Raw genomic sequence first — 27,310 nt, forward strand, 5'->3', positions numbered from 1 at the left:
CTCCAGAGCTACAGTTCTGCAGCAATGGCAAATTGCCCATAACTTTATAAGTGTGCATATGTTGCTGACTCAAAATAGCAATCTTTGTTTTTTTAATTCAAAGTTTACTAAACAGCTTTCTGCTGGAACATTTTCAGTCTTAACTGTAAAGTTGTATTGGCAGAAAAGTATTAATGAACACAAACTTGAAACAAAAACATTAAACAAAACCGACAAGAAATATATCTGCCCATTAATTGCTAACAAATAGAGTTGTTTTTTTTTTATTTCCATACATCTAACCTGGTAGACAACTGCAGGCTTGATTCCAGTTGATACAACCGTCTGTTGTTATGCACGGCAACCCCCTGTCAACTCTGTCCACACCAACTTTTGTGATCAAGTAATGGACTTTTGGAGACAAACACGTTTTAAATTGTGTACCTTCCATTCCGTTGCATCACAAGTATCTACATCATGCTAATATTCGCTCTAATTTAAAATAATACCATTGCTCTTTTAAGCAATGTAGTACATTGTATATAAATGCGACATACTCGCGCGTGGTGACCAGGCCAGCCCCTGGTGACAGGAGATCAGATTCATGATTTATATGTAAAAGCTCGGCATTAGCTTTTAACAAAACTATTTTTCTTTATAGTTCGTTTAATTTAAACAAAAGTTACAAGAGATCGAACAATACATTGATCTTTATCTCACTATAACTATTTAGAAAACATGCATAACTGCAGACTGAGGTCATTCGAACTACACATGCACACTGCAAAATATTAATTAACTCGTTCTTGAATAATTCGGTTATTGTGCTTGTCAGTTGGTCATGGTTATGCTTCATATATATTAGGCTAGATGACAAATATGCAATATCTGAATAAACCTTATCGTACTAGAAATAACATGTTAATGATAATAATGACAGAAATTGACGAAAATTTATTTTAAACAAATCCGGATATGGAAATTGAATTTTAGAAACACTTTTGTTTGCAAACAGAAAGCCATGCTTCCAAAAATTACCGCGTTTAACGGTTTAAATATGATTAGAGATGACTGATTAGTGAAATTTTGCATTGTTCTAGTAGTGTTAATGGTGAACTTTTCAAAAACATGTCAACTAAACGCAGATTTAATTGTGATGACATTGGAGGTTCTGTAAAGGTACAGTACATATTTGTAAATGAATAATTGTGTGCTAGGCCTATATAACACTCCTCATTCTTTCCCAGATTTAGTAGGACATTCCTCATATCCAAGCTAATTTTTGTTGATTTTAAAACATAAACTGCACTGTTTGTTGGTGTGGTAGATTTATTTATTTATCCATGTTAGTTATGTCTGACATGACTAATTTGAAGCTTTCCTCTGATTTTTACAAAATTTGCAACTTGCCAAATACACCTGATTAAGACATGTGTATTTTGTAGTGACGTCATTAAAGAACTACAGTTTATACTCCGTTATCCTTTGATAGGAACATAAGTATTTTTTGGTGATGTCATTAAAGAACTATATACCTATACAGTTACTCGATTATCCTACCTTGATATGAACATATTAAGTATTTTGATGTTCTTGTTCCACCCTTAAAATTCTAATTTCAGGATGTGATGAAATTGTATGTATTTTCAATCAAAGTATGTTGCATGATTAATCATGTAACTATCTATTTCAGTTTACCATCGGTCAGTATGAGGAAGTTACCTTGGCCATTCACTTGTTACAGCCTGGTTTACTTTAGATAAATATTAAGCGACAGAATTCTTGATCATTTAATGGGTTTTGTAGTAAGCTAACTGAATTTTTGTTCAGAAAAATTATTTGGTCAAATGCACAAGGAAAAAAGTCTATCTCTGTCATTGCTTGGTAATTAAAAATCAACCCTGCTGATGAGAAAATGCTCTTGAAAGGAATAGAAGTTGATTGTATCACCAAATGGCGGTGAGCTTAGTGTGGATGGACATGAGTATTTTTCTGCATTTTCTGTCCACATCAAACTGATATTTCTCTGCTTTGTTTAAAATATCTTTATACTTTGGAGGAAGGTGTTGGTTGCATGGCTTAATTGTTCACTGACAGTCAAACGTCACTGGGATTTGTATCTTAGATGTAATTGTTCACTGACAGTCAAACGTCACTGGGATTTGTATCTTAGACGTAATTGTTCACTGACAGTCAAACGTCACTGGGATTTGTATCTTAGACGTAATTGTTCACTGACAGTCAAACGTCACTGGGATTTGTATCTTAGACGTAATTGATTTTACTTTACAAAACATCGAATAATTTTCAGTTTGACTATGATATTTCTAGTTATTAGAAATTATTTTATGTATGCGAAAAATTCACCAATTCCTCAGAGCAATCAGATAGTCTAGAATATGATATAAATGCTTTCATCTTGTGTTAAATGTCACAGTGGTAATTATAAGCAAATACCAAATGCTCTGATTAGAAGATCCATAATGTTTATCAGTTGATGATTCAAAGATCTAATCTTTGAGTTTCTATTAATTTAAAGAATTTTGAAGTAAATCTACCCTATTTTATATTTCCTCTGAGTACTGATTTTCATATTCAATAATTGGCTGTTCCATGGAGTGCCTAGTTATAATCTGACTCATGTTTTAACATCACTAGTATTTTGTATTTTCAGAAAAGACAGTGCATGCATATCCTAAACGAGCAGCAGATATTACGTCTTTTAGCCCAGAAGGAATCTCAGCTGATAGAGAGAATGGAAGTTGTGGATGAAAATTTTGCATCTCAGGTAAAGAACTCTGGGATTTTAAAAAAAACCTGAAATGTAATGGGTTCTGTAAAAGGATTTGTGAATATTTTATTTTCACAATATTATTTCTGCAGAAATGTATATGTGTACATAAGAATTTTTTTAATTGTAATTCAACACATGTGAAAAATGCTTTATCCACTCTGTGAAAGCAAATAGGAAACTTTCAATAACCCTGTAACTGATATACATAAGACTCTATATGTTTCTGTTGATGAACTCAGATGGGGCCAAGTTTAGCTGACATGGTCAGCAGATGGACGAATGATAGCTTACATTTCAATTCTTTTAGGGAGAATCTCGTGGAACACGCACAGATGACAAAAGACTAACCTTCCCTATCAACAGTTTCCCCCTGCAGGGCCTCAATAACCACCAGTCACAGCAGCACTGTGAGAGGTGCCTGGCAGGAGAACCGGTAAGGGTTATCTCTTATTGTCCGTTTTGATAAATTAATAGTTTTATTTTAGGATTAAATTAAATTTAAAAATGAATTTAGGGGTAATATCCCAAAAGAGAAAATTTCAATGGTGATAGAATACTTATGGCCGTATTCACACCTATGTTTAAAGCAGGTTTACCTGTAAGAAGGCTCACATTTTATAAACCTGTTTCACACCTGCTTCTCAGGAGTGAGCTCATCTCAGAAATTAGGGTAAACCTAAACCTGGGCTAGGGTAGGCTTAAATGTTAAAGGTAGTGTAATTCTAACTATGGAAGACCACATAGATGGAGTAGAAAGGCTGGATCTTATTGTCCAACTGGTTTTAAGACAACCTATAACGATCCGTGATAGATTAAATCCATTTCTACTGTTAAATTTCTTAGCTAGGTTTTCCCATTCCAAATTTTTCTTGTTAATCATTTTGGCATCAGTAGCTTTGTTTTCAATTATATCCTTTTTTGACCCAACTAAATCAATAAGGGTACACTTTTCTAGTTCTGTAAAATTTGGGCCTTTCTTCCCAGCCATTGTAATACCAAATGAAAAAAAAGCAAACAGAACAGGAGTTCAAGAAAAACCAGTTTTATTTTAAGTGTGAAACACAAGTGAGGTTTATGTGAACTCAGCTCAAATAGGATTTAAACCCGGTTTACTTGAACTAGGCTTACTCCATAAATCTAGCTTAAGGCCCGGTCACACAGCACTTTATGGCTTAATCACGGCCAAAACCCATCAAAAAGTGGTCTCCCGTGAAGCAGACGATGTTGTTCGTGTTGATGTCGAGTTTAAGACGAGCTACAGTCGATTTATAGACATGACAGGACGCAGGGAGAAATCGGAACAGCGTCGGACGCGGCAAAAAGTTTTGAACTGCTCAAAAGTTTAGCCCGCGGACAACCACGGGCGGCACACATGGTAAAGACGTGAAACAAACGTGATAATCCGTGTTCCGGTAGTGATTAAAACTTGGGGAGATGCAGTAAGACGCGAAAGTTTAGCGGTCTGTCACAGGCAGAACACGGTCATCGGACGTTGGTATCAAGGGAAATAGCGTGTGTTTTGCGGCTTATCACTGACAAGTGGATTTTTCCGCGTACATAGACGTGGTTAGCCGTGCTTAGGCAGTGCTTCAGCAGTGGAACAGCCACCAACAGCCATACCCCGTACAAAGCACGGCCAAGCCAAAATTACCACTTACGACCACGTCCACCAGATTTTCATAACTTTTTGTACGTGATTTAGATGTGGAATGCTGTGTGACCGGGCCTTTACCTAAGACACAGGTGTGAATATATATGGGCATAACTGTGTTTTCTATCAAATTGAAGGTAACGGAGTATGTTGCAAATGTTTGTGTTTATATATACCTGTTTTTTGATGGGACTTATTAACATAGTACAGTGATGTCTGTTCCTTCTGTCCACCCAATCGGGATTTCTATTTTCATTTTTTCTGCCACATATCAAGTTGAAACTTGCTTTGTACCTTCTTTGTGGGTCACTCTAAATCATGTTGCAATTTTGATTCATTTTGACCTCCCTTGCAGGAGTTTTGCCCCTTTATTTGAAATTCAATGTTATATAGAGAATACATGAGTTGTCCATCAAACTTGTAGCACAGCGAGGTAGTGTTGTACCACAGTGAGGTGGTGTTTTACCACAGTGAGGTAGTGTTGTACCACAGTGAGGTAGTGTTGTACCACAGTGAGGTAGTGTTGTACCACAGTGAGGTATTGTTTTACCACAGTGAGGTGGTGTTTTACCACAGTGATGTAGTGTTTTACCACAGTGAGGTGGTGTTTTACCACAGTGAGGTGGTGTTTTACCACAGTGAGGTGGTGTTTTACCACAGTGAGGTAGTGTTGTACCACAGTGAGGTGGTGTTTTACCATAGTGAGCAGTGATCACGAAATGTTGAAATGTTTTACAGGACATTCGGTCTGGTAAACACAGGAACATTACCGGACTGAATCACATTTTACCAGACTGAAAAAAAGTAGTAGTATTTTCATATTAAAACATATTAAAACATGAAAGACTTTGAGCCTGCTGGTCATTGGATTTTCGATTTAAAGGTTTACCGGGGACTGCATTACTGTTCCATTTTAATTGGAACATGTTGGCGTTTTTGTATGGGTTTTTTTATAAACAGAACTGGAAGTCGAAACATAGCAGTGATTTTTTTCTACCCACTGGTACCGGTACCCATTCAATTGGGAAAAAGAGCGTCAAAATCGAACGAATTGGGAATTTTATACCAATGAATAGGCAAATGATTTCAACTAAAAGAAAATACAACAAAACAAGAAGTATTCATCTTTTTACAAACTTTTTATGGTAATATCTGTTGTTGTGAAACATAAGGAATCGTCGTAGCTCTACAAAACACACTGCCATGATCTGTACTTTCGATTTAATACCAGAAGTGAACATTTTAGTTAATTCATACAACGTTTCAGACTAAGAAAATTACGATTTCAGTGGTCTATTTTTCAGCAAGTGAATTGGGAATGTTTGGTCTAAAAATTGGGAAAAATCAACGGTTTTTGGCATTGGGAACGGTACCGTTTATCGGTACCAGTTATATAAGGGGGGAAAAGCTGCGTAGTTTCCGAAACCGTTGCCAGAAAGTCACCAGACATTCGGACCGGAAATATAACAAAGTTTACCGGACTGAGAGTCAAATTACCGGACATGTCCGTCGGTCCGACGACATTTCGCTTTCACCGAGTGAGATGGTGTTGTACCACAGTGAGATAGTGTTTTACCACAGTGAGGTGGTGTTTTACCACAGTGAGGTGGTGTTTTACCACAGTGAGGTAGTGTTTTAGCACAGTGAGGTGGTGTTTTACCACAGAGAGGTGGTGTTTTACCACAGTGAGGTGGTGTTTTACCACAGTGAGGTGATGTTTTACCACAGTGAGGGGGTGTTTTACCACAGTGAGGTGGTGTTTTGACACATTGAGGTGGTGTTTTACCACAGTGAGGGGGTGTTTTACCACAGTGAGGTGGTGTTTTACCACAGTGAGGTGGTGTTTTGACACATTGAGGTGGTGTTTTACCACAGTGAGGTAGTGTTTACCACAGTGAGGTGGTGTTTTACCACAGTGAGGTGGTGTTTTACCACAGTGAGGTGTGGTTTAACACAGTGAGGTGGTGTTGTACCACAGTGAGGTGGTGTTTTACCACAGTGAGGTAGTGTTTTGCCACAGTGAGGTGGTGTTGTACCACAGTGAGGTAGTGTTTTACGGTAGTGTTTTACCACAGTGAGGTGGTGTTTTACCACAGTGAGGTGGTGTTTTACCACAGTGAGGTAGTGTTTTACCACAGGGAGGTGGTGTTTTACCACAGGGAGGTGGTGTTTTACCACAGGAAGGTAGTGTTTTACCACAGTGAGGTGTGGTTTAACACAGTGAGGTGGTAATTTACCACGGTGAGGTAGTTACATGTTTTACAGAGTGTTTGTATTAGTATTGAAGATGTGTATATGGCAAGGATTTTTAATTTTCTTCAAGTTTTGAGAAAATTACAGGTTGTTGAACTTAGTTCGGAGGAAATATTATGAAGTGATTACTTGGCTTGTCCCTTTCACTCCTGAGTTTTCAAGCTAAGGCCTTTTTAAACACCTTGAAGATGTGCATATTGCAAGCCTTTGGTTCCCAACAATTTTCTAATTTTCTCTGATGGTTGAAATAATTACAGATTATTGATCTTTGTCAATTTTGGGGAATTTAATTATATTATACACATAACTCTTGTTTGTCTATCAACCTCCTGTCACAGCTTGTAAGCTAAGAACCTTTTATTTATTCAATGCAAAAGAAAGTATGATGCTACCTTAATAAAGTTCTACAACTCCTGGCTTAAGAAAAACACCCCACATAAGCTTGTGACTGGCATATTATTTACCGTTTCTGGTATTTTTGTATTTACATCCATATTTGTTGCATAAAAGCCTACAGAAAATGACAATCATTAAAAAAAAAAAGAAGCTCCATTTCAATTAACAGTAGGATATTTTGTAAAGTGTGAGTTATTCCATGCTGTTCATTTGGATTTAGTACAGAAACATCTGGTGGAGTCTTGACAGATGTTCATATCATTCAAAATGTTGGTAATATACAGACTATTTTGCTAGGCATATTTTTTAAATGAAAACACAACAGAGGCTTGGGGGATGGGGGTTAGTCCACTTCAGACCTAACATTGCATCTAGCAACCAATCAATTTGCAGCCCCCCTCCCCCCTGCTTTAATTCAGTCTGTGGATTTTAAAAATTGTGAACAAAACCAACTGACCCTGCCTAAATTTTAGGATGTAACCCTTATGCACAACTAGAATTTAGAGTGTTGATAGACTTGGACCACTGGTGCACTGTATAGGAGATTGTTCCGGAAGTTGGAAGGTCATAGGAAATGATGGAGCACATTTTGAAATTTGATTGAATATGAAGAAAATGAGTGTGAGATTAGTGCCGAGACTCCTCTCTAAGGCAGAGAGGGAGAAGATGAGTGCCGAGACTCCTCTCTAAGGCAGAGAGGGAGAAGATGGTGCAGTGTTTTAATGAAGTTTGATATATGAATGTGACATGAGGTCACTCTGATTTTGCAACATACCATTTTCAAACTGCTTGTCTGACTTAAAATGTTACCATAAAGTTATATAAAAAAATTCTAGTCATTTTAGATATATTCTCTTGTTCATAACTATGTATATTGCATGTTGTTGCTTCATCACAATAAAATTCTAGAAAAAAGTGCACAAAGTTTTGAATCAATTTAACCCACGTATCTACAGGAAATTGATCCTTTTACATCCGGAAAATGAAGTAGAAAAGAATTGCCTTGACAGTTTTGTCATGTAAACTTGGAAAAAACTTGACTATTTCACAATTAAAATTATTAAATGGAATGCACCAGGCTATATTTGAGCAACAACTGAATATATTGGGATTGATCTGTATTTGGTCAGTAAAGAAGGTAGCTGCAGGATAAATATTTTTGTGGTCTCATTAAAACTTGCTTTGTTTCACTGGTCTCATGAGAGAAGTTTGTATTGGAAGACTGTAAATCATTTTGTGTTATGATAAATCAGTTAATGTACTACTGGTTATACATTGAATATTTGATTGATTGTATCTTGTTTAACATCCCTAATTTTTCACTCATATGGAGACGTCACGACCTATGCGGTACTAGTGCTCAGGGCTGTTGATTGATTGTAACTTGTTTAACATCCTTAATTTTTCACTCATATGGAGACGTCACGACCTATGCGGTACTAGCGCTCAGGGCTGTTGATTGATTGTATCTTGTTTAACGATGGGGACCATCGAGAATTTTTCACTCATATGGAGACGTCACCAACACCGGTGAAGGGCTTCGAATTTAGGCCTTAGTAATGCTCCGCGCTTACAGTCATTGAGCATGTGAGGGTTCTTTAGCGTGTCACACCTACTGTGACATGGGACATCCGTTTTTAAGGTCATCTCCGAGGACCCATGACATTCACACCTGATGCCGACCGTTTGGAGATGGAACTTTCACCACCTGTTTTAACGACTTAGTTCTGTCACGGCTGGAATTGGAACCCCAATCTCCCGCATGCGGGACGAACGCTCTACCTCTAGACCACCGTGGTGGTCATCATTGTATTTAACTAACATGGTATATATCCAGCTGATTATTCAACTAAACAGTAAACAAAACAGTTTAGAAATGTTTTATTAGCTTGTTCAATCTGTTTTTTTACAGGGTCATTATCGACACGTGAATAGTTGACAACTTGAATGGTGGTGAGGACCACTCAGCTTTTCTTTGTTTACGGAGAACCAAACAGACTTGCAGATCAGGGATGATTAAAACACTAAATGTACAATGTTGTAAACCACCACCCACCCAGAAAAATGCAGAATATATATCTGTTAGTGTTTTATGTGTGTTTGTGTTTTGCCATTATGACAAATTCGAGACAGATTTTACAATCTTTTTAATGTAATATTTCCTTTTTTATGGACTATATATAGGCAGAAGAAATAGTTATATTCTAAATGAGAGTGATTTTCTGAGAGAGTTTAGCAAATAATCAACATTCAAAGGTTCACTTTTATCTTGAGCTGCTCTTATTGTACTGTACATATTTATCCCATGATGCACTCCTATTGTATGTTCAGTTTAATCACAGTTTTTCTCTGTATTTCACACTTATTGCTGCATGCAAATACTTTTATGAACGATCTCAAAACACAATATGATGTGTCTGTCTCAACTGTTTTATTTTATAATCTTTGAATTTTTTGAGACATTTTAGGCATTCAATAGGCTCACACGTAATCATCGTCGGAAACCCACGGTCAGTCGCTCTAGACAATTCTAGAGCGACCGACCGTGGGTTTCCGACGATGACACGAAATATGAAAATGCTTTATGTCATTTTTAAAGTACAGGGTATGCTAGAAATTATGATATAAACATATTGAATTTCATATCATTGAAAATTTATCAGTAGATTTCTTCCTCATAAAAGTGTCTTATAACATGGAATGTAGAATTAGAGTTGTGGGCCTTGAGCTGTTAGGTAGTAGGTCAGTAAATTACCTAATTTTGGTGACATGTTGATAATTGTGTATTAGATTTATGATTGTATGAACATAACTACAACTTATCCTATGAACCTGAAGTCACCTTGATAGAGTTGGGTATGGATTACAAATATTGAAATGTGCTACATGTACTAAAGAATTCTTGGAATTGTTGATGAGAATAATAAAATAATAATAGAAAAAGCATATTTTAATTTGGACATTGTTTATATTTGATGTAATGGTTATTATTGCAATATGATATTTGGTTTATAAACTTACAAATGGATTATATATCTTTTTATGCATGATATTATAATGCTTTGTCCAGCTTTTAGCTCACCTTAGCCAAAGGTTTAAGTGAGCTTTTCTGATTGAAATTTATCCGGAGTCTATTTCAGTCGTTAACTTTTCACATTTTCATTTTCTCCTCCAGAACCACTGGACCAATTTCAATTAAACTTGGTACAAATTGTGTCTCCCCTCTTCCAGGGGGAGATGTTGTTTTTGTACTTTCTGTCTGTCCATCCGTCTGTAACAAACTCTTGTGAACGCCTCTCCTCCTATATGGCTAATCGGATAGACTTGAAACTTTATACAATGTCTAATTGCCATTTGTAGATGTGCATTTTGTCAGGACGGGAGGATCCAATTATTTCCTTAAAGTTATGGTGGATCTAAGGGGGTTGGAGGATGTAAAATAGTTTGTGAACACTTCTCCTATATGACTTATCTGATAGATTTGAAACTTTGTACAATGCTTCATTGCCATGTGTAGATGTGCATTTTGTTGGAACAGGACGATCCAATTATTTTCCTAAAAGTTAAAGTAGATCTAATAGGGATGGAGGATGTTAAAATAGCTTTCTTGTGAACACTTCTCTTCCTATATGGCTTATCGGAGAGATTTGAAACTTTGTACAATGCTTCATTGCCATTTGTAGATCAATGTGCATATTTGTTGGACGGGATCGAGGGTCCAATTATATTCATAAAAGTTTTAGTGGATATAGGAGGGGTGGAGGATGTAAAATAGCTTGTGAACGCTTCTCCTCCTATATGGCTTATCCAATAGACTTGAAATTCTGTACAGTACTTCAATGCCATTTGTTGATGTGTATATTGTAGGGACATGAGAATCCAATTGTTATCCATAAAGTTATAGTGGATCTGATGGGTGGAGGGTGTAAAATAGTTTGTGAACACTTCTCCTATATGGCTTATCAGAGTTCATAATGCCTATGTTCCTGCTCATGCTTTCTCCTCCATACCATGCAGTACATTAAGGGGAGATTTCATTTGGTGCACTTCCAATTTGGAGAGCTGGGGATACATTTATTTTTCATAAAAAACAATCTTTGGGTGAAGGGGTTAAAGTTTGTTCAAATGAGGGGCCATACTCCCATCAAAGGGGAGATAATCAAGAAAAGGCAAAAATAGGGTGAGGTCATTTAAGAATTTTCCACTCGAGAACCACTGGGTCAGAAAAGTTGAAGTTTCCTGACATAGTGCAGATTCAAGTTTGTTCAAAAGTATTTTCCATCCCCATTGTAAATGACCAATAACACGAACGATAGTGAATTGTCAAATTTTCGGGACGGCTTGTCCCTTCTTCAGGACAATAGAATATTTACATAGAAAAGAAAACTAAATAGAAAAGGAAACTAACACTACAACTAAACTACAAAAGCTGATAACAAACAAAACGTCTACATATATTGAGTGTAATGTGTGGCAATAGAAAAGTCTACTGGTCATGATGATTTGCATTTTCAGTCTATTTACAAACACGGGACACCACTGTCTTTGCCATTTTCAAGGTTGTTATATCAATTCTATGAACTTCTGGAACTGAATGTTTAAAGTACACTGTAATGGGTTTAGTGTTTTTAGATAAGGACATCACAATCATACACTAATTTTTACGTTATTTGGCACAAAATCAATTATTTCAATAGAACAGAACGATAACACGTATTGGCAGTCTTTGTCATGGCTTTACTTAATAAAAACGTATTTTCAATTCAACGACAATGTTCATATTAATACAAAACATCAGTATGTATAAATCCATGATCTACAACGACTTTTGGATAGTTATGTTGTAGCATCAATAGTCCATCCATGTTTCGGTCAATCAATCAATAATTCACTCAATATTTTCAATCAATCAATATTTCAATCCACCAATGTGTCAATCAATCAATCAATATTTCAATTCACCAATGTGTCAATCAATCAATATATCAATCAATCAATCATTTCAATTTGTCAATCAATCAATATCAATCATGCAATGTCAATAAGCCTAATTATTAGCCACGGACCTGGAATGAAACAAAATCTGTGGCAGGCTTAGCAAAATTCGGCCAAATGTCTTCATGTATGTATGAGAAATATTTACGTACATGAAGACATCCGCCACAAGCGGGCAAAATTTTGCTCGAGCCATGACAGGGAGACTGCTTATCAAATAGCCGTGTGGTTAAGGAAATATTCGAGCGTTTCTTTGGATGATGCTAAGCAATCCATCCCGGATGGTGTTTAAAAACGTAACCTGAGCAATATCCGACAAATGCGTACCGTCTCTATAAAACGTGGAAGAACATTGTTGAAGTCCTGGGTATTTTATGTATGCGCCATTGCGTGCTATTACAAATGGCGCTAAAGATTTGTTGATACGCTTACGTGCTTTATCGGCTGCAATATTTGAGAACATATGTCTATAGTAACGCCTGGGGAGAATTTGGGACCATATGAATCGAGTTTGTGGAAGAAAAGTTTGTAAATTTGCAAAAGTTAATTTCATGAACTTTTGCAATCTAGCCAAGGGCATTGTACCAATACTGTTACCCCCGCCATGAATTAATATAACGTCAGGTTTGCCCCTTTTTTGAACAATACTTTTAACTATTGGCTCCACCTCCTCCCACACCATACCGCTCTTACCGGACCAAAAAATTGAGATATTGTGCTGTAGTAGATCCATATGCTGGTTTCCGAAATGCTTTTCTGCGTGGCGGGCAGCATGATTAATAATGGAAGAGCCAATGATCCAGACAGTAGTACGGGAACCTACAAACTTGGGTATTCAATTAGAACACGAAATGTTGCAGGTATACTAAAAAATTTAAACTTTAGGCTCTGATATAGGAATTAAATGCGTCAGATTTCCATCTGCCTCTAGCCTTAATTTCATCTTCGGGGATTCCTTGTAAAAACAAATGGGTAGTTCCACCTATTCTGAATGAATGAGACTTAAAAATAGAGGTATCTAAACCGATAAATTCAATAGACCTGTGCAATAATGATGTAAATTGATATCTAGTGAGCGGTTTGGCGTTAAGGTGGCAGAAAAATGGGCCACGTGATTGGGGTCTAATGGACAAAAAGTTGTGCAAGTGCTTGAACAATGAATCTGTTTGGGAGTTCAGTGGAATGTGCAAAGTAGAACCCTTATTGTATGGATCCGTTTTTGAACCAGTTATAAACAACGAAATATGTTCATCGCCTATTGATACGTCATTGTACAACAGTGTAGGAGTGGCATGACTAGTGAAGGTAATTTCGCCAACCCGCAACAATGCAAAAAATGCCAACTGAAAAGCGGTGGAAAACATAGTGGCTTCGTATGAGCTTGAACAAACTACAGGCAGGATAGGTATTAACTGGTTCAGTATACGAAGAGTGATAGGGGAACGGGTATCCTTTGCTGGGTTCAGCCTATGGAATCCCTCTAGCATTTTCCTTACTATGAATGCCCTAGTATTATCAATACCGCCCTCTAACTGAATTTTGTAACTAATGCCACTTAGGTAACACCTAGCGGTTGAAAACGATACTTTGTTGGCACTCAAGAAAGCAATATAGTTAATAAACTGGTCAACTGGTGGGGGCCAACATAACTGCAATTTATATTTGATACGAAAGTTCAGAAAAGAGTTTAGGGCTTTTTGATAAGTTGATGCTGTGTTTTTTGCTATGGCGGCGTCAAGCAAACAATCTACTTGAGGTCTAAAAGAGTCAATAATGCCGGAGGTATGAGGGCTGGATTCTTGTCTGCATGTGGAGCGAGGGTCCTGAATTTTTCCCACTGAAATCGAGAAATAGAGTCTGCAATGGAATTTTTATAGCCCGATATATGAGTGGATTTAATCTGGATGTTGTACTTCAGGCATAACAATATTAGTGGCCTTAAGAGAGACATGACGCGCTGAGACTTACTAGACTGAGAATTTAGTATGTGTACCAAAGCTATGTTGTCGGTGTTTATAAGCAATTTCTGTGCTTTAAAATGATCAGCCCAGACCCAAATAGCTAATAAGATGGGAACTAGCTCTAAAAAAGTAATATCCCGTCGTACCTCGTTACCCCATGAAGATGGCCAGGAAATTACTGCCCAATGATTCTGAAAAATTGCACCTCCGCCGTAGGATCCGCAACTATCGGTAAAGAGGTTAAGGGCCTGGTTAGTAGACCAATGTAATTCTGGAAAGGGGGAATACCCATTGTAATGCTCGAGAAAATTGAGCCAAACATTTGCGTCGTCTCTGATTGCTTGTGTAACTTTGATTAGAAAGTAAAGTTTCCGTATGCCAATGGTGGAGTTATAGAATCTGCGGTTAAATGCCCTGCTGCCTGGAATGGCTTTAGCAAAGAAATTGAGGGAGCCGCATAATGATTGCATTTCTTTAAGGGTAACCTTTTTTAAAGCGACTAACGCATGAAGTTTGGACTGAAGTTCTTGAATCTTATTGTCTGGTATAAAAATGGTCTGTGCTACCGTATCGATTCCCAGACCTAAAAAACACAATCGTGTGGTCGGGCCTTGTGTTTTTTTATGGTTTATTGGAACGCCTAATTCCTCACAAGTTGCCTGAAAATTATTGGCAATATCTAAACATTGTGAAGTATTTTGTTTACCAACGAACAAGAAATCGTCAAGGTAATGGGTGAGATTTTGATTGAGTGCCTTTCGGCCTACTAGCCAATGGAGGAATGATGAAAATTTTTCGAATGTTGAACAAGCGATGGCACACCCAAACGGCATACACATATCAAAGTAATATTGGTCTCGAATACACATGCCTAATAAAGCAAAATCTGATGGATGAATTGGCAAAAGTCTGAATGCACTAGACAAGTCCATCTTGCAAAGTAACGCCCCTTTACCCGAGGTTTGTATTAAGGAAATTGCCTGGTCGAATGAAGCATAGTGAACTGAACACAAAATGGGGTCAATATGCTCATTAACGCTAATACCTACAGGTGCCGATAGATTTGAAATTAACCTCCAACCCCCGTCTTTCTTAGGCAAAACGCCTATAGGGTTACAACGGAAATTGGGGAAAGGGGGGTTGGAAAAAGGTCCAGCTATACGTCCTAATGCGATTTCTTTTTCAATAATAGTCAATAACTGATTTGCATGCTCGCTTGCTGATTTCATGTTTTTCGGATGTAGGTAAACTCTAGGACCCGAGTAGTTCAAATAAAATCCGAAAGAGAAACCGTTAAGCAAAAATTGGGCATCTTCGGCATTTGGATATAGTGCTAAATATTTCGCAAGTACTGGGCGCTTAATTGGAGTTGAACCTAGGTTGATTAAATCTCGTCCGCTGTGGTTGAAAAGAATGTTTTGGTTTGTAATTTCGAAAATCGTTACTTTGTGGGGGATAGTTTTGAGCCGTGTTTGGACGAGGGGGAGTTGGGGTAGTAGACTTGGATTGAGGAGAGTTGAATGACCAACAGTGTATGCGGGGATGAGACTTGTTGCAGTGCATACAAACATGTTGGAATGTGCAGTGTGGTTTAAGGCATGAACCTTTAAAATTATAATCGAAACACTTGAATGCAGTTTTTGAGTGATTTGATGAGTAGGAGACCTGTGATTGCATATACATGAGCCATAACTCAGCATCAATGGAACCAAAGGAGATAGTGGGATTTTTTGAGATTTTTAGCCTGAACTGCCTATCGTACTCGAGCCAGTTACAATTTGTTTGGTGGCCATGTGCCATGCGAATGGTATGGATATATTTCAAGATGGCCTGGATGTCGGAAGGGTGCCTAGCGAGATATATACTTGCGAATATTAAAAATGCATCGATCCAGTTATCGATCGTGGCAATTTTAATATGTTTGACCTTGGGTTCTGCAACTAATTGACCCTCTATGATTGAAAATTTGTGCGCATCATGGTCGTTTTCTGATTCTGAATCGAGAAGTTTTGACAAATCAACATATTGTTTTGCCCAAATTTTATCTTTGATGGCTTGAGGGACGTGAACCCCAAGCTCATCAGTGATGTTTATAAGAGGATTTTCACCTGTTATGTAGGGTGTCTCAGGTGCTGCTGGTGGCTGTGTGGATACAGTTGCTTCCGTGATGAGGCTGGGAGGCTGCCTTAGTGGTTGAGCGAGAGGCGTGTCCTCTATCTGGTTCTCCACTTGGGGTTGGGTTGTCGAACGGGGTTGAGTCTGGGCAATAATTGCAGGGGTCGAAGTCCGTGTGGGCAATGAACGAAGTGCAGGGTGTTGTGCCGGTCTGGCATAAGGTGATTTGGAAGGGCGTTTCGTACGTCGCAACATTTTCGCAAATTATATGTGTTTACTTTACCCAAATATGTTGGAAGTCAGTCGAGGACGGGCGATGGTGTTGAATTGGATTTCGTGATCGAGACAATTTGTATTTTCGTCGACATGGAACTCAAAAAGAACTAGCAATTCGCTCTTGCGCAGTAGATATACGCGGGTTAGAAAAGGGAAAGTGTCACGATAGGTGTTTGGGGGGATAGTGTCAAAACCGCGCAATTCTATCGAATGCGAGAGTTATGTTTCTTTGCCTGGACAAATACATGTTCTGTTCATTTCAATAAGTCGGATTATTTTATTAATCTGTGGATAAAGCGTTTGTTAATTTGAAAATATAACTTGACTAAATCAAAATTATATACCTGTTTTGTAGATTTTAACACAGTACTTCATTCAGCTCTTTTATAATACAGACTATCTCAAACTGACATTAAAGCTTCATTTTATCATGTCATTTTTTAAAAAGTATGTAAACATCCAATAACTTGCATATTCGCATAGGCAATAAACTCACTAAATGGTTCACTCCTGAATTAGGAATAAGACAGGGATATGACCTGAGCCCAGACCTGTTCAAAATTCTTGTAAATGAGATGCCAGATATGCTCAATAGTGAGGATGATCAAGTGTATTGGAATGATAAAACTCTCAGTTGTCTTCTTTGTGCTGATGACCTTGTATTATTATCATCTTCCCAAAAAGGTCTTCAGAATTGTTTGAACAAGATGTCCACATTTTGTGATAAATATTGTCTCTGTTAATTTGAAAAAGACAACTATTCTAATTTTTTACAAGAATGCAAAGGTAACGAACTTGCATTTTGTGCATCAAGATAAGGAAATAGAACATTCATTATCCTATAAATATTTAAGTGTTCTATTCAATGCCTCCGATCATTTGTTAATTGTCAGCACGACCTATATAGTCCTGGTTTGAAGGTTTTCTTTAAATAAATTAAGTGTTTTGGAAATGCAAGGCCAAAAGAAGAACAGTCCCCGTTTCCAGGGGATCCGAGGGTCGACCACCATTGTCGCCTCACCGCAACAAACCTAGTGTAGATCTATTTTCCATAAGCAATTGTGAATTTTTGAATGGGATGATTTCTTGTTTCAACTTTATTTTTTAATATTCAAATCATTTGGTGGCGTAAGTCATATTGATATTAAATGCCGATGGTCTTTGTACGATAGTTATGCTTTGTTTATTGGTTTGTTTATTTAATTGAGAGTATCAAGAACGATGTTTGAACAAATTCTCCAACTTATCAAGCTCATCAGATCAGGTCTACATGGCTCATTTTCTTAAAACAATTATCTCTTCACCTCGTGGATTTCGGTGTTTTTGATATTATACGCAAAGCAACGAGTTTCCTGCAGCAAAAGATAAAGAACCGCTAGTTATAATAGTATGATAATTCTATGTAAACTGTGTGGTTAGTTCTAAGCAAATTGGAATCAATTGGTCAACATTGATATCGGTGACAATTGCTTTGCGTTATTAAATCACATTAATTGAAGAGAAATCAGCGTGAATCAACACATTCACTGTCCACTTCATAAAATCAAGAAATTTGTTTGTGAGTTATTTTATTTTATTTTATTTTATTTTAGTGTGGAAACAACCGGGAATTTTTCCAAACTTTCACTTGTGAATTAAATTAAATAGGTAGAGATTTTTTTGTGTTTGTTTTCGAGAAAAGTAATAAAGAAGTTCGAAAAAACACACCACATGCTATAGAATTTCATCTTCCCAAGTCAAGGGTTTCTGATCCGCTCCTCTCCTCACAAACAGGAGAGGAGCGGATCAGAAACCCTTGACTTGGGGAAGATGTAGAATCTAAGTTTGTTTTCAACACCCCCATAAGGTCATGACCAACCTCAAGCAGCAAGCGTCCGCCGATTGTCAGATGGAGCACGTGGATATCGTGTTAAAAAAACAAACCGGGGAAAACTTCAGTTGTCCTTTACTGAATAGACGACGTATTATCTATGAGCAATAATAACTTTCATCCATATGTCGATTCGATATATCCCAGTGAACTCGAAATAAAAGACATCAAAGAATCATCCACTTCTGCTTCATACTTAGATATTTTATTGAAAGTAGATATTAACGGCAAACTAACGGCTCAACTTTATGACAAACGGGATGATTTCAGCTTCTCCATCGTCCACTTCCCGTATTTATGTAGCAATATTCCATTATCGCTTGCATATTATGTTTATATTCTCAACTGATTCGATACGCAAGAGCTTGTTCTGCTTATGGCAAGTTTTTAAATCGAAGCAGACTACTGACAAACAAGTTGATGGTGCAGGGGTTTCAACAGTCTCGTTTAAAGTAAGCATTTCGCAAATTCTATGGTCGTTATAACGATCTAGTTTGCCAATACAACCTATCATTTGGGTCCATTGCTGTCTGACTGTTTTATACCGATTGTTAGGCCGTTCGTGACACACTGATTTTGACTACGGATAACTCCGTTTACCTGATCAAGATATAGGGCTCACGACGGGTGCGACCGTCTGACCGGTCGACAGGGGATGTTTACTCCTAGGCACCTGATCCCACCTCTGGTATATCCAGGGGTCCGTGTTTGTCCAACTCTCTATTTTGTATTACTTATAGGAGTTATGAGATTGATCACTGTTATCTTCACCTTTCATTCAGGTAAATGCAATTTAGAGTGTTTCTTGTGTTGTGATTTCAGCAGGAAATATAGGATAGTTTGGAATCAAATTCTTGTCCACTTTATACATTGTTTTAATTGATGTTGTTTTTCGCCTAATTTGAGCTGACCACAACCTGTTTCCAGATAAAGAGCGTCCCTCGATGCTAATAGAATTCATCCTCTACCTTGCTGCAATTAGTTGAAATGCTTCTAGCTAATGCATATTCGTTTTGAGTTTCCATCATCCCCAATACCTATACTCTGCTGGTTGAATATTGTTTAACGTCCTACTCGAGATTGGTTCATTCATATGGAGACGTCACAATTGCCGGTGAAGGGCTGCAACATTTAGGCCGATGCTCAGCGCTTAAATTTATGACCTTTGAGCAGGGAGGGATCTTTATCGTGCCACACACGATGCCCCGGTTTTTGCAGTCTCATCCGAAGGACCGTCCCATTTAGTCAACTCTTACGACAAGCAAGGAGTACTGAGGACCTATTCTATTCACCTGGATCCCACGGGACCTATACTTTTCTTGAGTCTACTCTAGATATCATTTTGATAACTCCAACATTCTATTAGTTTGAGAATTAAGTTTTAATCCTTATTTCAGACTCATTAATTTATTTGTTTTGTTTTACCTTATGTGTGTCCGTTTATTTATATTTTCTCCAAATATTTTTATTGTATGTAAATGCTTTTAAAATTATTCTTTGTCTTTTCATGTACATTCTTATCACGTTTATATTTTGCTAATATTCTTATGTGTTTTTTTTTACTTAGTTATTGTACTTTCAACTTTTAAAGTTGCCAATGAATATCTATCTATAAATTAATTGAGAATTCCGAGATTTCAGACAATTATTAAATAACACTTTATATGAAAAAACTTTATAAACGCTTGAAAATTTTCCAGATATTGTTTGAGAAATTGATCATTTAATTTTAACATTACATGACTGTGAACTATTTAAAGATAAGAATAACTAATGATTTAAAATTTAAAGATATTATATGAGAGAAAACATGATAAAAAGTTACAGAAAGTCAGGAACACACACGATTGAAATACAATATGCTTTGACTTCAGTCAAAATATTTTGAGAACTTGAACATTGATTATTTACTTTTAAGTAGTTTTGAGGTTTCTATGATTGAAACTTTACTTTAGAAAAGAAAATATATTTTATAAACATATCAAGAATTATTGAACAATTTTAGAACTTACAAAATGAATTACCATTAAAGATTCCACATTCAGGCAATATACAACCTGTGTTCTGCTTGAGCTTTTCGCAACCCACGCCACCGACTTTCACTACTATCAGTACTTTGATTTCAATACTCATGTTATATTTGTTTTGAATACCCTTAATGGGTCCAAAATTGGAAATAAATAATATTCTAATTCTATTCTAAGTCCTGGACTACATTTACGTCCACTATGTCGAACTACATTTACACCCACCTAATTTTTCCGGTGCGTCTTTTTACCCCTTTTTTAAATTTTGTACGTTTTAAAAATTGACATCGAGATAATACATGTACAATTAAATTCAATGCTGTTTATTATTTTTGTTCAATGCAGAATTCTTAGTTTTATAAAAATTGGTGTTGGTGTTTTGTTTTTGTTTTTTTTAAATTATGGGGTTCCATAGGGTTCTATGGGGTAAAAAGACGCATCCCATTTTTTCTATTTTCGGTTCATCGACAGACTATGAAAGTGAACAGTAAACTTGTTTATTGAAGGAAGTCAACGGTTTCGTTATTAACTTAAAGGTAAGCTGTGTTTTGACATAACAAGGTAATTAAGATTACTATTGTAGACTAAAGATGTTGTCGTCAGGGCAAATTCTTTGACATTTTTTAAGATAGCCCTTTAAGAAATAATCCAGAAACATTTGTCTTAGTGTAATAATAATTATGAAAGTATAAGAGTGATCAATAATTTTTCCTATGATGCAGCCACTCCTTACACTTTCTCTATATTGATGAGTTCTTGATCCTGAGGGAGGCTCACCTCATTTGGTCTCTGTGTGATAAATACTAATAAAAGTATTCATAGATAAATAGACTCTAAACTATACAGGGTATATCAGATCATGAGTATTTGCCACACTCAAGATAAAGCAGAACTCTCCAAATATGGAATATCGGAACCATTATTTTGTCTCCGATTTTGTCATGGTTTTAATTCAATTCAATTTATTTATTTATTCACCAAACATGTTGACATACAATCATGTTAAACAATATGATTTGTTATACACCTTCCTTTTCTTTCCCATATAAAACTAATACAATTTAAACCAACATTTTAACTGTTAAACCAATTCTCCCACTCATGGTCTATTGACCGGTCAACAGTTTACGAACTGTTGACCGGACAATAGTCTTCATTATTTCCATTGGCTATGCAAGTCACATGATTATCGGTCTGCTGCTTTGTTACGCAATGGTGAGGTTCAGTGATTTAACTGATGATGAAATACAGAATTTATTAGATGAAACGCTAAGCAGGAATACGAAAAATGTAATGACTGATAATTAATTCGGATATTGGGTATGTTTTCTTTTAAACTAGTGGATATGTTTATAAATGTATGCAATTACACTGTCTTGTTAAAAGTTCGAAGTCATCAAACCATGTGCATCTCGTAAAAACAACCTTTAAAAAATGAAGGTGTATAACAAAACAGTTATAGACTGTGTCCTCGGACAACGACTGTTTTGTTTAACCCTCGAACGGATCTGTTGCCCTCAGCCGCAACAGATCTGTTCTCAGGTCAAACAAAACAGCTGTTGTCCTCGAACCCAGTCAATAACTGTATAATATTTTACACCTATTTACTGGCTATGAGGACAATAGCAAGTTTATTGTCCCCAAGACAGCAACTATTTCCCGAGGCGCTGCCGAGGGGGACAATAAACTTGCTATGGTCCGAATAGTCAGTAAATAGGTGTTTTATTATACCAAAGTAGACTTTACTTGTGTGTCAGACATACCAAAGTGAAGTAAACTATCATTCGGCATAAGATGGAATTGACCGAGGTGATCCGAGTGGTAAACTAATTAGAGTTATCAGACTTTGGTGTCACAGAAAAGAAAACGTGGGAAAATATAGCATCCGGTAAATAGTTTCGAGACTATTTCCCTAGGGCAGATAGTTCAGAAACTATTTCACGGCTAACGTTATCCAGATGAAATGGCAAATTTATTCACCTAACATTTATATAGCAAAAATATTCTGAGGTATGATAAATGTTGATAATACAATAAGTACAAACAGTTCATATACTTATTATACACCTATTTACTGGCTATGAGGACGATAGCAAGTTTATTATCCCCCAAGACAGCAACTATTTCCCGAGGTGCAGCCGAGAGAAATAGTTGCTGTCGAGGGGGACAATAAACTTGCTATGGTCCGAATAGTCAGTAAATAGGTGTTTTATTATACTGAAGTAGACTTTACTTGTGTCAGACATACCAAAGTGAAGTAAACTAACATTCAGCATTAGCCTAGATGGAATCGACCGTGGTGATCGGAGTGGTAAACTAATTAGAGGTATCAGACTTTGACATCACAGAAAAGAAAACGTGGGAAAATATAGCATCCAGTAAATAGTTTCGAGACTATTTCCCTAGGGTGAGACAGTTCAGAAACTATTTCACGGCTAGCGTTATCCAGAAGAAATAGCAAATTTATTCACCTAACATTTATATAGCAAAAACATTCTAATAATTAAATATATATATATATATATTTTACATGTACATGTGACATATTAAACTGTATGTAACTATGCAATTTAGTATTGCATATATATATAACATTATATAGTAATATAATTATATATAGCACGCTACTTTTCTTGTGGAATTCAAAACGTAACCTTCTAGCATGAACTGTATTGACAGGGTTGCATAGTACTTTACAATTGTTTTCCTTTGATATATCATCATGAATATTTAGTATGCCCAACGAGATAGCGTTTTCTGTGTAAACTGCCCACTTTCAGTAGACAAGCACTTAGATATTAGTAATTAGTATCAGATATAGTGGGTTCAGGCACAGTTTAACGTCGATTTTGAAAGTTGAGGGGTAGGGGGGGAAAAGGAGAAAAAAGGTGCCATTATATTTCTAGAAAAAATCTTAGCAAGAAAAGCAGTTCTGCCCAAACCCCAACATCGTAAACTCAAGGGAGGGGGGGGGGGGGTATTCCTCAGTATATGTACGAGTTCAATACTTGCATTTCTACTACCTTTCATGGCCATTATAACAAGTGTCCAGCTAATAAATCGATCTTAGTATGTACTAATAACAAACATTGTATCCAGTTTAGTGGACTTGAAAGATTCTGGACATATATCAAACACAAGATTCAAATGGAATACCGCCGTTGAGAAGTGGTTGTTTGTTGCATGCAAATGTGATTGACCAAGTGACCATTCTGAATAAACAGTTTCAATCAGCTTTCTTACAGAAATCAAATCTTAGTGCTGAAGAATTCAAGGAGCAGTGTTGCATGAAAGGTATTTATCCATCAGCTACCCACCTCAATACTACATGTAATGGTTTCAGTAAACTGCTGGGAGAACTCAATCCACAGAAGGGCGCAGTGACAGATGGCATTAAGTCTCAAGTTTGAGGGATTTAGATGACACAATAGTTTGGATTCTTGCTGTCATTTTCCAGAATTCCTTTGATATTGGTGTGATCCCAGCAGATTGAAGAAGTGCCAACCTATGTTCAGGGGTACCTTAAAAAAGGTGACTGACACAAAGAGAACTATTGCCCAATCTCGTTTACCTGTGTCTGTTGCAAATCAATGGATATATTGTCACAAGCCACATTATGAAAAATGGTGATAACAACAACATACTGTATCCGTTCCAACATGGCTTTCGCAGCAGACGTTCTTGCATGTGAGTCTCAACTTATTAAATTTGTGGATGATGTCACCAACAACATGGTGGTAGGGAAGCAGACAGACATCATGATAATGGACTTCTCAATGCAAAGGCGTTCAACAAGGTCAGCCACAGTCACCTAATACATAAACTGGAACACTATGTTTATGATAGTATGTTATTGGAGGTAAAGTCAACAACTGGATTTACAGCCTCCTCACTAACAGAAGACAAGCAGTCATAATGAACAGGGAAACATCTAGTCATGTTAGTGTGGAGTGCCACAGGGGTCAGTCCTTGTGCCCCACCTCTTTCTCCTTCACATAAATGACTTGCTAGAAGGACTCACCACAACTGTAAGACAGGGACAAGCTTGGAAAGTGGAAGAAGATATGGCAGATGGAATTTCACCCTGGTAAATGTAATGTGCTCACCATCAGCAGACGGACTAATATGTCATCAGTACACACTACATGGACACATACTGGAATCTGCAGAAAGTGCAAAGTACTTATAGGCTGCCTTATAACATCTGACTTGAAGTAGATTGAGCATATTACCATCTGTGGTAAAGCTAATAAGACTTTAGGCTTTCTCCGTCACAATGTCAATATTTAGTTCAACATCTGTCAAATTAAGAACTGTTACAAATCATTAGTAAGACTCTGGTTGAATATACATTGTCAGTTTGGGACCCATATCATCAAAAGGACATCCACCAACTTGACATGGTGGGATTATCTGAAATTGACTGTAAAAAATCCTAAATAATATTGATGACAAAAGGTTTGAATATTAGTTGTCAATGTGAATTTTTTCTCAATCTATGTTCCTGAATATGTCATTCTATATGCATGTTTGCAACCATGCTTTGTTTTTGGATCAGTATTGGTTTTCCAACATAAGAAGCATTCTTAGTGTCAGACGCGACCCATTACACTAATATGTTTTACGGTGTGACCGTTGAGACGAGCAAAGACCCTTAACATCTAATAACATGACTTTAGACATTTGATTTGTCTATTCATTTAATGTGGGAAATATAACACAGTGGATGTAAACAGTGCATTGTGACATCATCTTAGCTGCAATCTTTTTTTTATTCTTTCAAACGAAGTAATTATAAGCAACACCAAAACAAACTAAGGTTGAGAAAACTTTTCTAGTTACTTTTACTGAAGATATTTGTGGTACTTTCCAAACAATTTTATCTATGGGTTTTTCAATGAAGCATCTTAGTGACAGCAACATTTTTCTAGAGCCCCATCATTTTTCAGTTGATGGAGAGCAAATCATATGACTTGCATGTTTAATCATTGGAGCAAGCAAGTTCATTGCATCACAGAAAGCGAAGTGAGCTTCACTTGCTATTACTTAGTTTAAAACCAAAAAGTTAATGAGAAATATGATGGACGACTTGGCTGCTCTGTTAGAAAGATTTAGGATAAGTGGATACACAAATGAGTCAAATTACGTGTACGTTATTGATCACAATTATCATGGATTCTGATTCAAATATTGAAAATCTTCATGTCCCTATTACAGCTAATTTGGTGATGACTTGAGTATATTAAATTGTTAGTAATTGATGTAAAATGCTCTAAAAATAATGCATCGTCTCCATAACAAGGTGTTTTATAGCACAATCTAGAACTTTACAAATGACTTTTGGATTTAGATGTTAATATGTCATGGAATAACATGATATAGATATTTAACCAGAGAAATGATGAGTGATACTATTTATTGAATATTTGTTGGTTTGATTTATTTGATTCTCAATGTTTATCATGTTACTTATTATATGTATCATTAGGTTTTTTGTTTAGATTATGTAAAAGCATTTACACCTGGCTCAGGAATGGACGACAGTGACAGCAATGGAGGAGTGGATCCGGAGATTTTGGAGACGGATGGTAAACAGTTTGCCCACCAAGCTGTGGAGTATGACAGGACAGGAAATCATCCAATGGCAGCCTTCTATTACAATGTAAGATTTATGTTTAACACATTATAGAGGAGTCTTCTATTACAATGTGATGTTTATGTAGAGATGTTTAACACATTATAGAGTAGTCTTCTATTACAGTGTGATGTTTATGTAGAGATGTTTAACACATTATAGAGCTGTCTTCTATTACAATGCGATGTTTATGTAGAGATGTTTAACACATTATAGGACAGTCTTCTATTACAATGTGATGTTTATGTAGAGATGTTTAACACATTATAGAGCAGTCTTCTATTACAATGTGATGTTTATGTAGAGATGTTTAACACATTATAGGACAGTCTTCTATTACAATGTGATGTTTATGTAGAGATGTTTAACACATTATAGAGCAGCCTTCTATTACAATGTGATGTTTATGTAGAGATGTTTAACACATTATAGGACAGTCTTCTATTACAATGTAAGGTTTATGTAGAGATGTTTAACACATTATAGAGCAGTCTTCTATTACAATGTGATGTTTATGTAGAGATGTTTAACACATTATAGGACAGTCTTCTATTACAATGTGATGTTTATGTAGAGATGTTTAACACATTATAGAGCAGCCTTCTATTACAATGTGATGTTTATGTAGAGATGTTTAACACATTATAGGACAGTCTTCTATTACAATGTAAGGTTTATGTAGAGATGTTTAACACATTATAGGACAGTCTTCTATTACAATGTAAGGTTTATGTAGAGATGTTTAACACATTATAGAGTAGTCTTCTATTACAATGTAAGGTTTATGTAGAGATGTTTAACACATTATAGAGCAGTCTTCTATTACAATGTGATGTTTATGTAGAGATGTTTAACACATTATAGAACAGCCTTCTATTACAATGTGATGTTTATGTAGAGATGTTTAACACATTATAGAGTAGTCTTCTATTACAATGTGATGTTTATGTAGAGATGTTTAACACATTATAGGACAGTCTTCTATTACAATGTGATGTTTATGTAGAGATGTTTAACACATTATAGAGCAGTCTTCTATTACAATGTAAGGTTTATGTAGAGATGTTTAACATATTATAGAGCAGTCTTCTATTACAATGTAAGGTTTATGTAGAGATGTTTAACACATTATAGGACAGTCTTCTATTACAATGTGATGTTTATGTAGAGATGTTTAACAATGTAAGGTTTATGTAGAAATGTTTAACACATTATAGAGGAGTCTTCTATTACAATGTGATGTTTATGTAGAGATGTTTAACACATTATAGAGCAGTCTTCTATTACAATGTGATGTTTATGTAGAGATGATTAACACATTATAGAGCAGTCTTCTATTACAATGTGATGTTTATGTA

At 36.4% G+C, this 27,310-nt stretch overlaps 3 protein-coding genes across 6 annotated transcripts in view; 2 read left to right on the plus strand and 1 right to left on the minus strand.

Annotated features, from left to right (window-relative positions):
* LOC125650654 (endoplasmic reticulum membrane-associated RNA degradation protein-like) overlaps nucleotides 1-771 on the minus strand; it is a 45,465-nt gene extending 44,694 nt beyond the window's left edge. For 2 of the 3 annotated variants that reach the window (XM_048879113.2, XM_056166369.1), the window contains exon 1: nucleotides 283-748. In XM_048879113.2, the coding sequence (XP_048735070.2) occupies nucleotides 283-430 (148 nt within the window). In that variant the 5' untranslated portion in view covers nucleotides 431-748. Of the gene's footprint in view, nucleotides 1-282 lie in introns of all 3 variants that reach the window. The other variant, XM_048879112.2, reaches the window with a different exon arrangement.
* Nucleotides 772-956: 185 nt separating this feature from the next.
* Nucleotides 957-10,102, plus strand: LOC125651806 (uncharacterized). The gene is made up of 4 exons (XM_048880584.2): nucleotides 957-1,158; nucleotides 2,654-2,767; nucleotides 3,081-3,206; nucleotides 8,986-10,102. The coding sequence occupies exons 1-4, from the start codon at nucleotides 1,108-1,110 to the stop codon at nucleotides 9,010-9,012; spliced, it is 318 nt and encodes a 105-aa protein (XP_048736541.1). The 5' UTR covers nucleotides 957-1,107; the 3' UTR covers nucleotides 9,013-10,102.
* A 10,590-nt stretch (nucleotides 10,103-20,692) lies between these two features.
* Nucleotides 20,693-27,310, plus strand: part of LOC125651442 (calpain-7-like) — a 39,013-nt gene continuing 32,395 nt past the window's right edge. The window contains exons 1-2 of one of the 2 annotated variants that reach the window (XM_048880032.2): nucleotides 20,693-20,853; nucleotides 25,819-25,979. In XM_048880032.2, the coding sequence (XP_048735989.2) occupies nucleotides 25,851-25,979 (129 nt within the window). In that variant the 5' untranslated portion in view covers nucleotides 20,693-20,853; nucleotides 25,819-25,850. Of the gene's footprint in view, nucleotides 20,854-23,589; nucleotides 23,612-25,818; nucleotides 25,980-27,310 lie in introns of those variants that run through there. The other variant, XM_056166367.1, reaches the window with a different exon arrangement.

Source organism: Ostrea edulis, chromosome 5 (assembly GCF_947568905.1).
Source record: "Ostrea edulis chromosome 5, xbOstEdul1.1, whole genome shotgun sequence".
Lineage (NCBI taxonomy): Eukaryota > Metazoa > Mollusca > Bivalvia > Ostreida > Ostreidae > Ostrea > Ostrea edulis.

What these genes read in the sequence shown, in the direction of transcription:
- LOC125651806 (XM_048880584.2), top strand. Translation starts at nt 1,108, where the DNA reads ATGTCAACTAAACGCAGATTTAATTGTGATGACATTGGAGGTTCTGTA. An exon ending in ACATTGGAGGTTCTGTAAAG is followed by an intron (nt 1,159 to 2,653) that starts GTACAGTACATA and finishes TTGTATTTTCAG; the next exon opens with AAAAGACAGTGCATGCATAT. An exon ending in GGTGCCTGGCAGGAGAACCG is followed by an intron (nt 3,207 to 8,985) that starts GTAAGGGTTATC and finishes GTTTTTTTACAG; the next exon opens with GGTCATTATCGACACGTGAA.